General features: G+C 38.6%; 1 protein-coding gene across 1 annotated transcript in view; it reads left to right on the top strand.

Moving 5' to 3' along the window:
• Positions 1–18,592, top strand: part of RABGAP1L (RAB GTPase activating protein 1 like) — a 342,839-nt gene that overhangs the window by 36,930 nt on the left and 287,317 nt on the right. The window contains exons 2-7 of the mRNA XM_063428176.1: positions 6,616–6,782; positions 7,001–7,193; positions 7,904–8,114; positions 10,056–10,230; positions 12,485–12,642; positions 14,150–14,260. Of these exons, the coding sequence (XP_063284246.1) occupies positions 6,657–6,782; positions 7,001–7,193; positions 7,904–8,114; positions 10,056–10,230; positions 12,485–12,642; positions 14,150–14,260 (974 nt within the window). The 5' untranslated portion in view covers positions 6,616–6,656. The remainder of the gene's footprint in view (positions 1–6,615; positions 6,783–7,000; positions 7,194–7,903; positions 8,115–10,055; positions 10,231–12,484; positions 12,643–14,149; positions 14,261–18,592) is intronic.

Here is an 18,592-nt window from a genome sequence, read left to right as displayed (position 1 = left end):
TTTCACACACAAACGTCACTTTCACTGACGATATCATTGTTGTGATACGTTTTACTGTTTTGAAACACTAATATTTGTGTTCGGCGAAGTCTCCCAAGTATACCAGTACCCCCATGTACGGTTTTATAGTGTTTTTGAAAGTTACAGGGTCAACTATAAGGCTGATTTTGATTCTCTGTTTTTTTCACATTGAAATTCGCCAGATTGGTTATGTTGCCTTTGAGAGCGTGTGGTAGCCCAGAAATGAGAATTAACCCCATGATGGCATACCATTTGCAAAAGTAGACAACCCAAGGTATTGCAAATGGGGTATGTCCAGTCTTTTTTAGTAGTCACAAACACTGACCAAAGTGAGTGTTCATAATTGCTTTTTACATTTTTAACAGACAAACAAATATAAATGCTAACTTTGGCCAGTGTTTGTGAATAAATGGCTACTAAAAAAGACTGGACATACCCCATATTGAATACCCTGGGTTGTCTACTTAAAAAAAAAAAATATGTACATGTGAGGTGTGATTCAGAGATTTATGACAGATAACAGTGTTACAATGTCACTATTGATACATTTAAAAAATATATATTTTGAAACAGCAATGTCCTACTTGTACTTATAGCCATATAACTTGCAAAAAAAGCTAAGAACATGTTAACATTGAGTATTTCTAAACTCAGGACAAAATTTAGAAACTATTTAGCACGGGTGTTTTTTTTGGCAGTGGTAGATGCGTAACAGATTTTGGGGGTCAAAGTTAGAAAAAGTTTTCATCATATTTTATAAATTATTTTTATAGTAAATTATATGATATGATGAAAATAATAGTATCTTTATAAAGACCATTTATTGGCGAGAAAAACGGTGTATAATATGTGTGGGTACAGTAAATGAGTAAGAGGAAAATTACAGCTAAACACAAACACCTCAGAAATGTAAAAAACAGTCCTGATCCTTAACGGTAAGAAAATTGAAAAATGGCCTGGTCACTAAGGGGTTAATTTCTCACACTTTTTTTTTTTGTTTAAAGATTTTATTCATATTAAATTAGGTTTAATTCATAAATCTTTGATCTGAATTGAAAGCCCTGTTTCTCCTTAACAAAATTATACATTATAAATTTGGGTGCACTTACTGTGAAAGAGGTAAACCATGGTTGAACAGACATGAAGCTCAAATTGTATAAATATATACAAATAAAATGAAAAAATAGAAATGAGATGCTTGCTTTGGCAGCCTCATCAAGAGCCAAGTAACTTTCATACATCAAAGAGAGTCTAATAGCCATAATTACTTTTGCTATATACTTGAAGACAAATGAAGACTTTTAATGAAATGCCGTGGTTGGTTTCCTACTCTGAAGCCTTTAATTAACCCCAATTAATTTAAAACTTTGATGGTGCATACACATACTATATAACAAAATATTTAGTTCTATGTTGCTAAACTAAAAGTAAAACCAATATTCTGTAAAAGCATAGTTATTAAGCTTTATAAAAAGATCTATGCTATGCAGTAGATGTAGACATTTTGTTGAACACTGTTTATTAACAGGTCGTTATACAGTCTAGTTGAAAATTTACTATATAACTAAAAAATGTTGTACAACATGCTTTTGTTAATTTTTGTTTTATTAGGATATTTCTTGGGATTTCTTTATTGTTGGTTGTTGTGTTCCCTTTATTTTTAACTTTTTTTTTTTAATGTTTATTTATTTTTTTTCTCGTGCTCTATTTGCTCTTCTACATGCTTAAAATTTTAGGACGTTTGCAATCTAAAGTTAAAATCGCCTTTTCACCACCTTAAGTAAATGAAGCAACGCCTATTTTCGGAGGCTATTTTTGTCCAGCATACTTCCTTTGTAAGGTAGAAAAGAAATGCTGTTGAATTTGAATGTCCTGTTTTGTTGTTGTGTCACATAAAATGTAGTTCTTAATATGTGATAAAGAAATGTTCAGTTTCACAGGAGTACTTCCTCTTTGTCTTTATTGCGTGTAGAATTCTAAGTGCATTGTATTAGAATTGTGTCTTGGAGCAAAATGGTTTTGTTCTTTTCTTTGGTTTTGTTTTTGTCATGACCAACAATGGCATGAGAAATGCGTGTGTACAGTTGTGCTCAAAAGTGTGCATACCCTTGGAGAATTGGTAATATATGTACCATTTTTAAAGAAAACATGAGTGAGCAGGCAAAACACATTTATTTTATTTCTTATGGTATTCATATTCTACTGTAGGTTATAATCATAAAACCAAACATAGCAACAACAAAAAATAATGAAATGACCCCCGTTCAGAATTCTGCATACCCATAGTTCTTAATAATGTGTATTGCTCCCTATAGCATCAATGACAGCTTGCAGTCTGTTGTAAAAGTTGCCTATGAGGCCCCTTAATCTTGCAGGTAATACAGCTGCCCATTCGTCTTGGCGCCCCCAGGTCATGCAAAGTCTTTGGTAGTCTTGCATGAACTGCACGTTTGTGATCCCCGCAGAGTATCTTGATGATATTAAGGTCAGTAGGCTGTGATGGCCACTCCAGAACCTTCACCTTTATCTGCTGTAACTACTGAAGGGTCAACGTAACCTTGTGCTTAGGACCATTGTCATGCTGGAAAGTTCAAGTGCCTACCATGCACAGCCTTTGTGCAGAAGAATGCAAATTGTCTGCCAGTATTTTCTGATAACATGGTGTATTCATCTTGCCCTTAATTTTCCCAAGATTCCCAGTGGCTTTAGAGCTCACCCCCCCCCCCCCCTCAAAACATCAGTGAGCCACCACCATGCCTAACAGTGGAGATGGTATTCTTTTCACTATAGGCCTTGCTGACCCCTCTCCAAACATAGTGATTATGGTTGTGACCATAAAGCTCTATTTTGGTCTAGTCACTCCAAATCACAGTGTGCCAGAAGCTGTGAGCCATGTCAAGGTTGTTGGGCATATTGTTACCGTGCTTTTGTGTGTCATTGGCACAGCAAAGGCTTTTTTCTGGCAACCTGACCTTGCAGCTCATTTTTGTTCGAGTATTGTGCTCCTTAAAACAACCACACAGTCTTTATCCAGAGCAGCCTGTATTTCTCCTGAGGTTACCTGTGGGTTTTTATTGGATCCCGAACAATTCTTTTTGCAGTTGTGGCTGAAATCTCTCTTGGTCTACCTGACCGTGGCTTGGTATCAAGAGATCCCAGAATTTTCCACTTCTTAATAAATGATTGAACAGTACTGACTGGCATTTTCAAGGCTTTGGATATCTTTTTATATTCTTTTCCATCTTTATAAAGTTCCATAATATTTATACACGGACACTAATTGCAATTTAGAAAGCCACAGGTGTGGGAAATTTACATTTAATTTACCTGTAACAAGGCCAGCCATTCAAGGGTATGTAAACTTTTGATCAGAGCCATTTGGGTGAGTTCTGTTATCATTATGATTTAAAAAAGAGCCAAACAACTATGTGATAAGTGGCTTTATTTCATCAGTATCCTTTAATAAGACATTTTTGTAGCACGGTCGATCTCAGGAAGAGGAGCAAAGCCAGTGAACCACTCTTGGACAGCTGTTTCGTTGTTAATGCAACTCATCAGCATAAGGTTGGTTACTGGATTGCTATGGAGGCTTGGCGTTACTTGTAAAGTAGTTGTGGTGGGGAAAAAAGTGTGGATTAAAAAGAACCTTCCACCTGAATTAAGTGGATAGTTAATACATTGTTAAACACAATTACACACACCAGTCAAGCCATAAGACTTGCTTTTCCCACAGAAATCTCACTTTAACAGTGTTCTCACTACTGCAAGGAATTCTGGGTAGGCTTATGCAAATAATTTCTTTTTGTTCCTTTTCTGCAAGGTATAATCATTGTTGGTGTAGATTGTTTGCACAGAAAATATTTGAAGTGCAAGCTTTGCTACTCAAACCAAGTAGCCTCATATCTTCTAAATTGATGAAAGTCTGCAAACACAGCACATGTAGCAGTTAGCATTCCGATGTACTGTAATATAAGAGAAATAGGGCAGTGTGCTAAGTCGCTATTTACATTGTGTGTGTGATTATTACAGCAAATGATTGCACAATCTAAAACGGTTAGGATGACATATTCCAGCAGAACGAGCAGTTGACCGTTTAAATATGTGAATAAAAAGTTGTGTCTAAAGTACATGGCAGGCCAGAAATAATGGCTCCCCTTTTCAGCCAAACTACTTTGCTGTAGTAAACGTCACCATGATTGACCTTTTATTCCAGCTGCCATGCACTTCTCCAGACTGTGCGCACAGATGTAGCTTCTAACAGCTTAGACTTTATATTTAGCCAATAAACCATTCTGAGTTATGTTCAGCTCCTGCTGTAATTAAGGGAACACTTTAGTCCCCTAATTTAAAAGAAAAATATGCCACAAACAGCAGGGCAGGGTGATTTAGATTGCAGTACACCCATTTTAATATGAATAGTAAAAAAAACGCTTTCTCACCTAGAATCCGGTGCCGAGAGCTTCTGCTGAGCATCCCGATCTGCATCTCTGATTTCATAAAGGTTGATGACATTCTGTTTCTCATAGAGAAGCACTAAGGAGAAAAGGCGCATGTGCGTCAATCCGCCAATCAATGCTTCATAGGCTGTTCTATTAGTCCTTATTCAATGTGTGAGGACCCTGAACGGCAGACATCTGAGTCTGACTCTGTTGTGGATGCAAAGGCACCCTCTGGTGGCAATGAGGGAGACAACCACTAGCTGTGTTTTACATTGTGGGAGAAAAAAGGCAGTGATCTAGCTTATTATATGTGGTCCTTTAACCCCTTAAGGACCAAACGTCTGGAATAAAAGGGAATCATGACCTGTCACACATGTCATGTGTCCTTAATGGGTTAATTGGGTATCCTGATACTTCTTGATCCAGACTGGAATCTGGGCCTTTTGCGGCAAATGCAGGAATATCACAGGGTTGCATTTGTATTAATTAATTCAAATCACATCCATCCCATAGCACATCTGTAAATGATTTTAATGGGTCACAAGCTGTTGAATTTAATATTCAGTGAATCTATGTTTAGTGGTAGAGGTTAACACAGTAAAGGAGTTTAAGCATGCGTGGGATAGGCATAAGGCTATCCTAACTAGAAGATAAGGTATTTAGAAAATTTGGCAGATTAGATGGGCGGAATGGTTCTTATCTGCCGTCACATTCTATGTTTCTATGTAATGAGCAAATGTCACATTCTGTGATTTTTTTTTTTTTTTTTTTTTTTTTAATAAAATACTTTTCCATATAGCGATATTTCCACAAATGTTTTTATCAAGTGTGAAAAATAAAATTAAATATTGAAAAAATCTGTCTTTTACACCTGGCAGCATAGTGAAAGCATACATTTACTTTGACTTTAATATAAATTTAGAAGAAAAAAAAAGCATATCACGAAAAAAAGGTTAACACAAGTTATAGAGGATTTTCATATTTTTTTTCAATGGTATAAATGTAAATTTAAAGTGACTGTTAACCATTAGCGGATCTGTGAACTTTAATTTCAGAAAAAAAACTAATAAATACAGCATCAGTGATATGAATCAACATCATCACAGACAATTTGCTTGACTGGTTCAAGATCATAGGAACAGTAATCATGGGTGTGCGTATCAACAATAGTTGTATTAGCCACCTGCTGCACGCACGGGGATTCCACCTACAAATGCACCTAATGGTACATTCATTATAACATGAGTTACATGTTTTCCTTTCCCTACTAATTAGGTGAAACTAATTAAACAGCTTCCAAAATGGGAGTTAGTAAAATAGAGGTATGTCAGGGGCCACATGGTGTTTGTCAGTACACTGACACATAAAAAAAAAAATGTCCTACTTCTTTAGTGTTCCTTTAACGCATTAACACTTTTTTTCAGCGCTGAGCGGGTCTCTTTGTGACTGGCCCTTCCCCTATTCTGCCTCCAAAGTTTATGATCTAAGCCAAATCAATGCTTTCAAATAGGAAATCATTGGGAGGCTGTTGTGCATATGCAGCAAAACCCAGAGCTGTGCCAATCATCATCTCTTCATAAAGATGCATTGACGCAATGCATCTCTATGGGGAGTGTTCAGTATCTCCATGCAGAGTGTAGAGATGCTGAACGTCAATGTTGCACACTGTGCAGCACTTAGCCAGGAAGCACCTCTAGTGGCCACTAGAGGTGTTTCTAGGCTGTAATGTAAACACTGCCTTTTCTCTATAAAGGCAGTGTGTAAAGCAAAATCCCTGCATGGACAGACTATAGACACTAGAACCACTACATTAAGCTGGTGACTATAGTGTCCCTTAAACATTGCGTGTACAAATAGACCAACCTGTTGGAAGCTCTTTATTCCAGTATGAACAGACCAGAACTAATATTTTGAGCTGATTAGATAGCAAATTATTTTGTTCTGACCAAGGGCATTTAAGATGATATTGGGAAGGAAGTACCTATTTGAGTGGGTGAAAAGTGGAGAATTCTTGAGGTATGTACTCATGACCCCCTGGGTAAGGTACAGAACAGATATTTACTTTTTTTGCTATTAAAATGATGGTATGTGATTTATAATTCTTGAAAGTTGATAAAAACATAAGTTTTTCCTTTTTTTTTTTTTTTTTTTGCAGGGTGAACTATTCATGCATCAGTCAGATACAGCACAACAGCAATGGATGACAAATCTCTGCAGAAACCCAGTCAGCCGTGTACAGCTACACTGAATAGTGAAGACTTTGTTTTGGTACCACTGCAAGTGGATTCATTACCAAGCACAGAAGACAACCCGCAGCTCAAGGTACATCGCTATGTGAACGGCTTTGGCTTCAGTAACTAAGTTTATACAATATGTCTCGTTAGTGCTTTCCCAAAAGGCATTTGTGATGTCAATGTGGAAGTTTCTTATTAAAGCTTGGAAACTTTTTATGTTCTGTTTGTCTTGCTCTGTTGTTAAAATCACTTTATAGAATTTTTTTCCCTTGTTAGTTTATTATTTGTGTTTATGTTATTATGCAGATTATGGCAAATGGGGATGAACAATTGGAAAAGGCCATGGAGGAGATCCTCAGAGACTCGGAAAAGGCACAAAACCACTTACCTGACGGTGAAAATGTCATAGATCTGAGTTCCTTCCCATCACCTAGCGTCTTCTCTGATGTTGTCTCCAAGAAACCTCCACTGACCTTAATTCTTGACCCGTCCAATACAGGTCAGTCGTTCATCAGTGACTGTATGGAGTAAAACTATATTCACTCTGTCACTGCCATAATGGGTTATATTGTAGTATGTTGCTATTTCACTTGTTAAGCAATAGTCCTCTGTTAGAAACCATAAGACATTTAAAATTAGGTACAGATCAGTTGCAATGTCTGTGTGTTTTTAAAGCTGTAAAACACTAGTTGAAAACCCATGAGCATGTTTATTAAAAGCAAGGTCTTTTTTATAGCAAAGTGGTTGTTTCAATATCATATTACATAGGCTGGTAGGGGTTAAGCTTAATTCCCTTAGCAATTGCATTGTATGGCCAAAACCATTAGGCCCATTTTGCACTTCAATATGTAGTTCATATCTGAAGTGTTTGCATGTCCAACAACATGAAAAGTATTGACATCAAAAGCTTTGCATTGACTAGTTTTCCACTATTGTCATTAATCTGGACCCTGTGTCTGTACTTTGATATTAAATATATAATGCAAGACGCACAATATGTGATTATTTCACTGTATGAGAAAGAGGAAGTTGTTGCCAAATGTCTCTTGGTAGGTCAGTCTACATACTTCTATATTCCAAGGAACATAAAAATAATGCAACACAATAACACTTTATTGCTTTAAATCTTTGCTTAAGACTTTTTTTTTCTTATTTCTCGTCAAGGCAGCTTTTGTGGGATACTACTTGTACACTGATTTCTAATTTCAGAAGTTCCAGTTCGAAAAGACAGTGATTCATCAAACCCTACAGAGGAAGAAAGTGTTTTATTTCACAAACTGTCATATTTAGGATGCATGAAGGTTTCCGCCCCACGGAATGAACCTGAAGCTCATCGCGCCATGGCTTCACTGAAAGCACAGTGTCTGAATCCTGTCACTGTCACTCTCTATGTTCCCAATGTCCCTGATGGCTCAGTTAGGCAAGTTTAATATTTAGGATTTCTTCTTACCATGAGTAAAATATAATCTGACACTGGGCATGGTTACACGGAGGCATTGACTGACTGCTGGGAGAAAAAAAAAACATTTTGAAATAGTTTTTTTCTCCTAATCTATACATTTGCTAGCAAAACTGCTATCACAATGTATAGGTACAAATGTTTGCTCAGTTTAGTGAGCATAAGTTGTTAGGGGCATGACAGGGTGCCCTTTAAGTTTGATATTCACTTTGAATTCGTCACAATTTTCACTAAAGCAGAGAATTGAGTAGAGGCATGAGCCATATATTAAAACCACTTTATTCACTTTAAGTTTAGTGTGTAGAATGGCCTTTTTAAGGCCAAAATAATTGATATGTTTTGGCTATTTTGGTTTAAATTTAGAAATTCACTTTCAATTCCCCACCAATATTCACGTTAGTTAATGACCCTTAAAATGGTGTACTGTCTGTGAAAAAAGACTGCAACAGATTTTTGCATAGTGAATTAGAACGTTTTTTTATGCCTCTATGAAACTGTGATGATATTTGCTTGCAGACACATGTTACATTACATTAGCTATGCTTATCTATATATATGTATAACACCTCCCAAAAAGCCAGCGCTCAAGGTCTTGCAAATCAAGCGCTGGCTTTTTTGGGAAGTATTATCTATAGTCTTGCTGAGCACCGGGCATTACTTCTAAAGGGGCTGGAGTGCAGGACTGTTTATATTGAATATATGTGTATATATCAATTTTTATCACTTTGATCACAGTTTTAGTTTAAGTCCGCCTAGGTCATAATTAGAAAAAAGTTAGTACAATAAATTATCATTGCTGTAACCTGTTAAAAACTGTAAAACAAATGGCTGCTTCTGGTTAATGTCTATGTATTGCACCAGAAGCCACAGTAAAATACTTTTTAATCTGCCTTCTCTGAATTGTAAGCTACATATGACCTAAATATTATCTTGCATGCAGGCCTCATTAAATCTTTGTGTAAACAGAGCTTATTTCCTGATTGCTGAAGCAAGATATTTGCAAATCTCTTGATAACTGTAGCTAGGAGTGTAATTGAATAGGCACAGATTTTGCATGCAGTGGTATTGACATTGTTCTGTTTACAAGCATTTGTTATATATTGTCCTGTTTATGATTTCCTATAGAAATACTAATGGACCCTAAGCAATAATTAAATACTGACTCTACTGAGGCTTGCAATATTCCAATAAATCCAGTCTTCAATTCTTTATTCATTCCTTTATGATCTGCCACAAAGGTACAACTCAACAAAAGCAGGAAACCCTTCATCTCATGTGTTTGTGTGGGCGTCTCACACTTATTCACAGGTTAAGTGTGAGATGCTCACACAATATGCACGCGGCCGAGGGTTTGCTTTGAGTACTTATTACTACAGGACACATCTGAAGCAGCGTTATTGTATGAAGTATTGGGTATTGCATATGTCAGTGCTGGAGGGCAATGCTGCCAACCTTGGCTCTGCAGATGTTGGTGGACTACAGCTTAATAAAGTCTGGTTGAGCTCTTGGCTCATGCATCAGGGTACTGTTATTCTGGTATAACGTATCTGTAAAGATGTGCTGTATCTACACATGTCTGCATTGCCTCACTATGCAAACTATTAAGATTTACTCACAGTACCTCGTTCTAGATCCAGCAGGTTCTCTTCCTCCTCTTGTCTGTCCTCTGCTCCTCACAGTCTTCTGATTTGCCCTGCTTGGGGAACACTTCCCCATGGCAAAACGTCCTCATTGACATTACATTTAGATGTTTCAAAAAAAGCATCAATAAAAATTGATTGACTGAAAAAAAAAAAAAAAAGTCTGGTTGAGCATCATAAAAAATGTAAACACTAAGTATCCACAGTGAGGATTGATTTTTTTTTCTTTAATATATGTATTTTTGTCTTCTCCTTGGTGCAGAATTATTGACCAAACCAAGAAAGCAGAAATAGCCTCCTTCCCAATCTACAAAGTGCTATTCTGTGTGCGAGGGAACGATGGGACATCCGAGAGCAATTGCTTCGCTTTCACAGAGAGGGATCTTGACACAGATGAGTTTCAAATCCATCTATTCAGCTGTGAGATCAAAGAGGCAGTGAGTAAACTAGCACTTGATTTTTTTTTCTTTTTCTTTCAATTCTTTATTTTTGCAGTGCAGGTTATTACAAACAAGCATGGCACATAAATACATTGCACTGTTTTGAAGTAAGAGAAATTATTTTAAACAAGAAGTTTCAGACTGGTCCAAAAGTAGCTCGTAAACAAACGCGAATAATCTGCAGGTTAGGCACGACCAGGCATTGAATAGTAGCATAGACATTAATATAAGACATATACCTGCAGTGATGTATCAGAGCTGTATTTAGTGTACCTACCTAAGTAGGATCGATATTGCGGGGTTAGATAATAAGGCTTGTATAGGACCACAGCTACTATGCTGATGAACAGCTGTACCACTAAGATCTCTTAGTAGTTAGAGTTAAAGCAAAAGCCGGTGTAGGCACCAGGAAATGGGTAAATCACATGCATTTGAAGCACAGCAAAATAACATGAAATAAAATCAGCTGCACGGTATATGCAGGTTACTTTAGGGTACAGAGTGGGCCCAAGAGCAGTTTGTGCCCTTCACCCCACGCCAACTTTAGGGGTAGGATGAGGGAACCTGTGCAGGGTGTCGCCAAGCTGCAAGGCCGCCATCGCTTCCTATCTGCTGGCTCTCCGAACGCGAGTGAGCATGGGGAGTTTTAGGCACCTTCCAAGAGGAGCTACTCGCTGCCGCAGCCTGATCTTGCCATCGTGGCTGTCAACGCAGGTAATTGGATGCCTGCATCTCTTCTGTCTCAAACCTTGTTTCTAATGGTGCTCAGTCAGGTTCGCTCTACGTACGGTCGCGCCATGGTGAGTCTGAGGAGTAGACTGCTGTGGTGCTGTCTCCACTCCGATGCCATCTGCCAGCCTCCCTTACATACTCCACCAGGATGCTGCACAGCGCTGTTCAAAGTGTGCTGGCAGTTTGCTACAGTGGTGTGTATAAGCGTGATGAACAGGGGACATCTTATTGCAAACAGCTGCCATCTTAGGCAATACAGGCTGTGTTAGACTCTCGTGACTGTGCAGTTCTCTTTGCGTGGAACCAAGCTTGGGTCAGTGCTGTAGTTGACCGTGATATCCCCCACCTGTCGGGGGGGAGATCTGCGAGACCCTGCAGGACTTCGAAGCTGGGAGACCGGCCGCGTCTCCCGCCCCGCATCAACCGCAAGGCCGCAGTATGGACCTGCCTCTACGAATTTGTCTGTAGAGTCCCCAATGCCCCAACTCCGCTCCCACTGAGAGCACTGTGGTAAGGGTAAGTAAGATACCTGGTCAATTCAGCTATGTCGCAGAATTTAAGGCTGAAATTCAGCCGCTTGTTCAGAGCTACGGTTGGATGTGACTACCCCGCTTGGTGGTCAAGCTGCGTCCCCGCACTTAATTTTTTTAAAACATATCTTGTCTTTTTTTTGCATAATTAAATAGTTTGCCAACGCTGGTCTTATTGTTTATTCCCCCCTCCCCGAATGTGTCCATCCTACTGTTGCATATGTTTGGGGACACTTCAGTATTTGTATATTTGTAGTTGTGTGTTTTTTGTTTTTCCCCCTAGCTTTTACCACTTTCCCCCAGATTGCAATAAAACTGAAATTTCCCTTGAAGTTAGATGCTTGCCGGGTGACACACAATTAGCTCAACACCTTAACCCGCTCTCTCACAACCACAAATGAAACCGCACCCTCACACATTCTCACACACACACAATCACAAACACAATATATCTTTCCAGTTCGTTCCCTATTGACATTTATATATACACCGTTATGCATTCATACACAGATAAACTTGCATGTACATTCATACGTAAACATAGGCTAGTACATCACTGGGTAGCCGGCCTAAGTAATATTTTATTTTATTTTGACCGAGGCTCAAGAAAGTAGGTTATCAGATAAAGTAGCCCCGTAGTCAACAACTCATAAATAAGCAAGTAAGATAAAACATATCCACATTTTGAAAATTCTTTTTATCATGCTGAACTTCTTTAGGAAGCCTCACTTTTGAAGCATTGTCATAGCTTTAAAGGGACATTGTAAGCACCAAAAACCACTTAATGGATAATCAGGTGCAGTGACATTGTGTTTTGCTTTTTAACTGCACTACATGTATTTACTTGTATATGTATTGTTTGTGTTTGTGTGTATATGCCATTTTAGTTTTGGCATCAGTTGTACCTGTAGGGAAAGGCACTGATTAAATTAAAATACAGATAGCAGGTACATGTATGATTCATTTTACTCTCTTATTTTGTCCATTAGGTAAGTAGAATATTATACAGCTTCTTCACAGCCTTCAAGCGCACATCCAAGCTATCCTGTGATGTCAAGGACTCCGCTGTCCCTTTGCCAGACAGTGATGTATTCACATTCACAGTCTCCTTAGAGGTCAAAGAGGACGACAGCAAAGGAAACTTCAGGTATTCATGTGTAGTCATAAAACCATGAGACATCACATGTTTTAGGTACTCCAGACTAGCAGGTCTCATTTAAATACCCTTTCTTGTTATCTTATCATGTTTATAACTAGTTCTGTCGCTATTCTGGCTGCAGGATATGGAACCGCTATCACCGCTCGATCTAAGGACATCAGAGGTTTATTTTACATTCTGATAGATTGCCTTTCACACGAAAACCAAAATAATGTGCTCAGAATGAAAAATTTTCACTGTTACACTCCTGAGACTCTCAAGCTACTGAGCAAACACGAAAATGATTAACTCTTTCACTTACAAGTTATTTCTTGGTATGGGTGCTATTTATTTCGGAGTAGTTTGACAAAAACTGTGTCTCTCCCCGGCACCCATAGTCTGCCCTCTCTACTCCCACACAAATAATGCTGAAATGACACTATACTTTAAGTGCAAATCTTGGACGGCATTAAGGATTTCATAACAGTTGGACAGGAAACTGGAGGTTGGCGCACATACACCCATGCTGTAATTAAGCTTTTCAGAGTGCCCTTTTACTGTCAAAAGAACAATTTATTTGTTTAACATAGTTAAAGAAAATGTAAACAAAACATCAACTTTAATTCTGTTACAGAACAATGGGGTTGAACATCTTCCTCTCACCATTATTGCAAGATATTGTGATAACTGTGATTGCTGGAAACACTTTACAGGGTTACTCACAAAAGTAGGAATTTAAAGTGAATTCAAAATAGCTGAACTGGAAAGCGTCAGGAATACTTCCAGTTTGGCTACTTTGGACTACAATTTGAAATTCACTTTAAATTCTCACTTTAGCAATGAATCCTGTTATTATTATTTATATGGTTTTCAGCTGATACAGAGTATTAAAGTCCTGGATGTCTCCCCTGCAGAGCGATAGAACTTTATTACTAGTGTTTTATTTATAATCCCCTCCCCCAAATGCCTTCACATAATGTAAAGTAAAGCTGATTCATTTGGTTATGGTGCAAGGAGTCTTTGTGTGCGGTCTTCTATGATTTGTCAAACAATATTCAAGTGAGGCGCGTCTCTCCCCTAAAAACCGACTCCTGTAAAGTTTACTGTCTGTGTGATGATTTGGACTGCAAGTCCCTTGACATCAGCAGGGACACACCAACTCATGGTATGATAACCAGTTTGCGTAATTTGTGTTTCTCTTGCCAATAGGGCTTGTAGGTATAGCTAAACGCTCCAATTTAAAGCATTGTTTTGTAATTTTGACACATTAGTTAGACATCTCCAGGGAATGGTACCTTGGCACCCTAGCCCTTTCAATAAACTGAAGTGATAATGATTCCTTGAGTGTTCCTTTAACTCTAGGGAGTATAAACAATGCTTTCCTGACTTTCGTTGTGGCTCTAGGTATAAAACTTAGGCTTCGATTTAATTCGCTTTCTCAATGATTCAATACCGTTTTAATACATTTCCAAATTATCTATTCCTAACCGGCTTGTTAAAAATCTATATTTTATAGCCCAGTACCGAAGGATAGAGACAAACTGTTTTTTAAACTGAGGCAAGGTGTGGAGAAGAAACTGGTGGTCACTATCCAGCAAGTATCCAACAAGGAACTAGTTGTGGAGAGGTAAGGAATGTGTTTATGTTGCATTAAATATCCTCAGATTTTTAGCTATTTAAACTATTTCAAGAATGTTTCTCTCCAAAAGGTTTACAATTTTTTTTTTTTTGTAAATCTGTTTTATTGGTGTAACATGAGGTTAAAGGCATAAGTACGCATACATATTCGTCGGTGAGGACTCGCAGGTCCCAAATGTACGGTACAGAATAAAGTTGCATACAAATAGAGTGGAACAGTTATCACATTGAATTATACATGACACTTGGAGATTCGGTAAGGCATATGTAGTATTGTAAACAGCATTTAAGATGCAACGATGCCGTCTGCAGTCCAAAAGGTTTACAATTCATTGAAACCTACACAAGCATAGATGTTTACTGTTCCAACAACCATTGTAATCTTTGTATAGAACAAGGTCAAAGGGAAGTTCAACATTTGTGGTATAGCTACAACTTCCATGAAGATAATGGCTGTCAAAGAATCAATAGAGCTCTAGTACAAGCTGAAGAACACACGTTTTTGATTTATTTATTTTTTTTGGCAATCTTTCTTTTATTAAAGGCATTTAATATGGGGTACAGAAGAGAAATCGGGGGGAAACGTACGAATGAGTAACAGTATGGGTTTGATACATCAAACAACAAGAGTAGGTTACATTTCCACAGTTGTGATGCCTAATTTTTTTTGTTTTAAGAGCGAAATAAGATAATTTTTGGCAGTAAGCCTGAGTCGAAAATACAAACTATGGATCTGTTATGCAGATTAATCACATATTGAGTCATTTAGGCATAAAGTTAGGCGGGATACAGAGTGGGAATAGGAAGGCAACAAAGATCCATATAAGGGAGGTAAGATACAATGTACAGTACGGTATCTCTGAGTGACTGTGAGCCACTTAGTATTTTGAGATGAGTAGTGCTAGTGAGTATTTCGCAGCAATATTGTAAAGGGCAACACATAAGAGAGATAGCTAGTTGTGTTATGCCATCTGTGCCACAAGGTAGGCTAGTTGGATAGTTATATTGTAAGCTTTGTTATTGGCAATAGGCAAGTATTAGGAGATTACAGGGGGGTTAAGGTGAGAGAAAATGAGAAGCTAGGGGGCTCTCCCTTCTGCACCTTGCAAGCGAGTGATGAGGGTTAGACTTTACGCTAGGCCCAGGTTCCTTATATATAGGTGCGCTGCAGCTAAATCCTTACGTTAAGTGATAACTTAGTGTGGGATTTCCTTGCGGGTATTAGTAGGGTTGGTGAGTGCTATAGTGAATGGTTGAACCCCAATGGTGGAGCACCTATAATTCTGGGTTGTGAACATGTGTACGAACAGCATTCGTCCGAGTGCCCGGGTAATTTGCGAGCTTTTAGCCTATACCATGTGGATGCTTACATGGAGCTCACCTAGGTGGCGGCCACGAGAGGTCGCTAGTTACCAGAAGCCAACTGTCACATGGGGACCACAGATCTAGGTGTCATGAATCATGAAGTAGGTATGAGTATTCTAGGTTCCCCTAGTCACAGTCATCCTCGGGCTGTTGTGGGTGTGCCGTGTCCCCGTCATGCGTTGGTCATGGGCCTCTATAATGTTCGTGTCGCCACCGTTAGGTTGTGTGGTGAGGATTAAGGGGCTTCCCTATCTTTATGCCCACCTTGCGGCACCCATCCCTCCTCAAACCCATGGTTGGGCCTTTCAGGGTTCACCGGTAATGTGATGGGAGAAGTGCAAGGTGGCACTAGTGCTGGGTACTCGGTCGGCCTGGTAGCAACCCTCGTCTACGTTTTTGATTTTAACCGGAGGGGGAGGATTGGTGTTTGTGCCACTATGATCCCCTCTTGCCTGGAGTTGCAACATACCCCTCTATGAAAGATCCTATGACAAGTTAGATGTCTGCAAAAAAATATTCCACTATTTTTATTGTTCCTAGAAATTTCATAGCAATGGACTATTCTTTTTCATTATGTGAGCCATCATAATTGAACGGTGACCTCTGAGTGGCAGGCTTTACTATACTTATTGTACTTTCGTATATCATTACTAAAGCAAATTAGTATTCTCATTAAAGGTACACTATAGTTACCATAACCACTTTAGCGTAATAAAGCAGTGTTTGTGTATAGATTATGCCCCTGAAGTTCCACTGCTCAATTATGTCATTTAGGAGTTAAATCACTTGTGTTTCTGTTTATGCAGCTCTAGCTAGACCTCCACTGACCGTGACTGACACAGCCTGCAAAATGTTTTAATTTTCAATCAGATGTTACTTACTTTAAACGTTTTTATCTCCTGCTCTTTATTTGAACTTTAATCACACACAGGAGGCTTCTGCGGGTTTAGTAAGCAATTAATAGAGCAGGAGAGCATACATTTTAAATTACCGGATATACTGGAGTATAAGCCGACCCGAATATAAGCCGAGGCCCCTAATTTTCCCCCCAAAACTGGGAAAACTTATTGACTCGAGTATAAGACTAGGGTGGGAAATGCAGCAGCTACTGGTAAATTTCTAAATAAAATTAGATCCTAAAAAAAAATTATATTAATTGAATATTTATTTACAGTGGGTGTATATAATGAATGCAGTGTGTGTGTATGAGTGCAGTGTGTGTTTGTGTGTGTGTTGCAGAGCCTTGGTGAGGGGTGGGCATTTTTATGATTATTTTTTTTAATTATTATTTTAATTTTTTTATGTTATTTTTTTATTATTATTATTTTTAATATTATTTTATTTTATTAATATTTTTTTTTCGTCTTTACTCCCTGGTGGTCCAGTGGCATTGGCAGTTTAGTGGAGGGGGGCTGGCAGAGAGCGCTTACCTCTCCTGCAGCTCCTATCAGCTCCTTTCTCCTCCGCGCCGGTCCGGTCAGCTCCCTCTGTCAGCTCCCAGTGTAAGTCTCGCGAGAGCCGTCATAGCGCGGCTCTCGCGAGACTTACATTGAGACTTGCAGAGGGAGCTGACCGGCGCGGAGGAGGAGTGAGCTGACAGGAGCTGCAGGAGAGGTAAGTAAACACTCTCTGCAGCCCCGACAGCCCCCTGTCTGTATTATGGCAATGTAAATTGCCATAATACAGACATTGACTCGAGTATAAGTCGAGTTGGGGTTTTTCAGCACAAAAAATGACTTATACTCGAGTATATACGGTAAACAGAATTTGCAATAAAGGAAGTGTAAACATTAGATGACTCTTTGCAGGAAGTGTTTAGGAAGACCGTGTAAGTCGCATGCAGGTTTGTGTGACTAGGGCTGCATAAACAGTGATTTAACTCCTAAATGGCAGAGAATTGAGCAGAGCAAGTGATACTGCAGGGGCATGATCTATACACCAAAACTGCTTCATTAAGCTTAAACTAAATATAATTTCAAAGCTTTTTTTACACATGGCCTTTTTTTTAAACAAATTCTTTCTTTAATAGGTCTGTTACAGATTGTCTGGAGCATTACAATAAGTAGACTGATTTGCTTTGAGTGATTATCTTTAGTCTAATTCAGAGGCCATCCAGCTATTGGAGGAGGGGTACAACAATGCTAAGAACTATGGAAAATGGAGTCCCACAAAAGGCAGATGGCAAATGATGGACATCACATTAAAATATACTATATTATAAACTATGGTTTACCATAGAGTCTGTCTCTGTGGATTAAAATCTGTCTTGGTTGTGCTTTTGTCACAAACTTCACTTTGCGCATGTCATTGATTGCCTTCCTACCAACCATGTGTAAAGATATGCTAAACCAATATGAATGCCAAATAAACATTAGCAAACTGTTAGTTTCCCAGACGTTTTGATCATCATTTTGTTGATAAAACATACAATGGGAATGGAGCAGCCCAGTTTTTAGCCTCTTTATGCAAATATGACTAGGACAGTGATTCTGTGTCATTCTATAAATACACATTCATCAGAGTGATCTTCCTCCTCTTCTTCATCCCGTTGCTCACCTATGCCGATGTTCAGGAGGGAGAGGAGATTGTGAGGTGTTCAGCACTGTCCGGGGTTCCAAGTGGTGCGTAGCAGGCTGTCTCTGTACATTGCAATGCTGAGGGCAGCCCTGATATGATATAAATTATCTTATAGTTGGGAATGTTGACAATTCCACTCTGCTTTGTTTTCTAGAAATAAAAAGTGAAACACTCATTCCATAAACCAGAAACAAGACATTACATCGATTGTGTTCTATTCCAGTGTCCTGTTTGGAGTGTGTTTGATATGATTGGATTCCAGCAGGTGGTGATCTTGTCTAGAGAATTGTTTGAATCACACAAGCACTGAGCTTTAATGCAGATCACACACACAGCCAAAGACTATAGAACAGTCACTAAAATAAGCTGAGCTTTATAA

Source organism: Pelobates fuscus, chromosome 7 (genome assembly GCF_036172605.1).
Source record: "Pelobates fuscus isolate aPelFus1 chromosome 7, aPelFus1.pri, whole genome shotgun sequence".
NCBI classification, from domain to species: domain Eukaryota; kingdom Metazoa; phylum Chordata; class Amphibia; order Anura; family Pelobatidae; genus Pelobates; species Pelobates fuscus.
The sequence above is the reverse complement of the archived record's forward strand: the minus strand, read 5'-3'. Positions and strand labels throughout refer to the sequence as shown.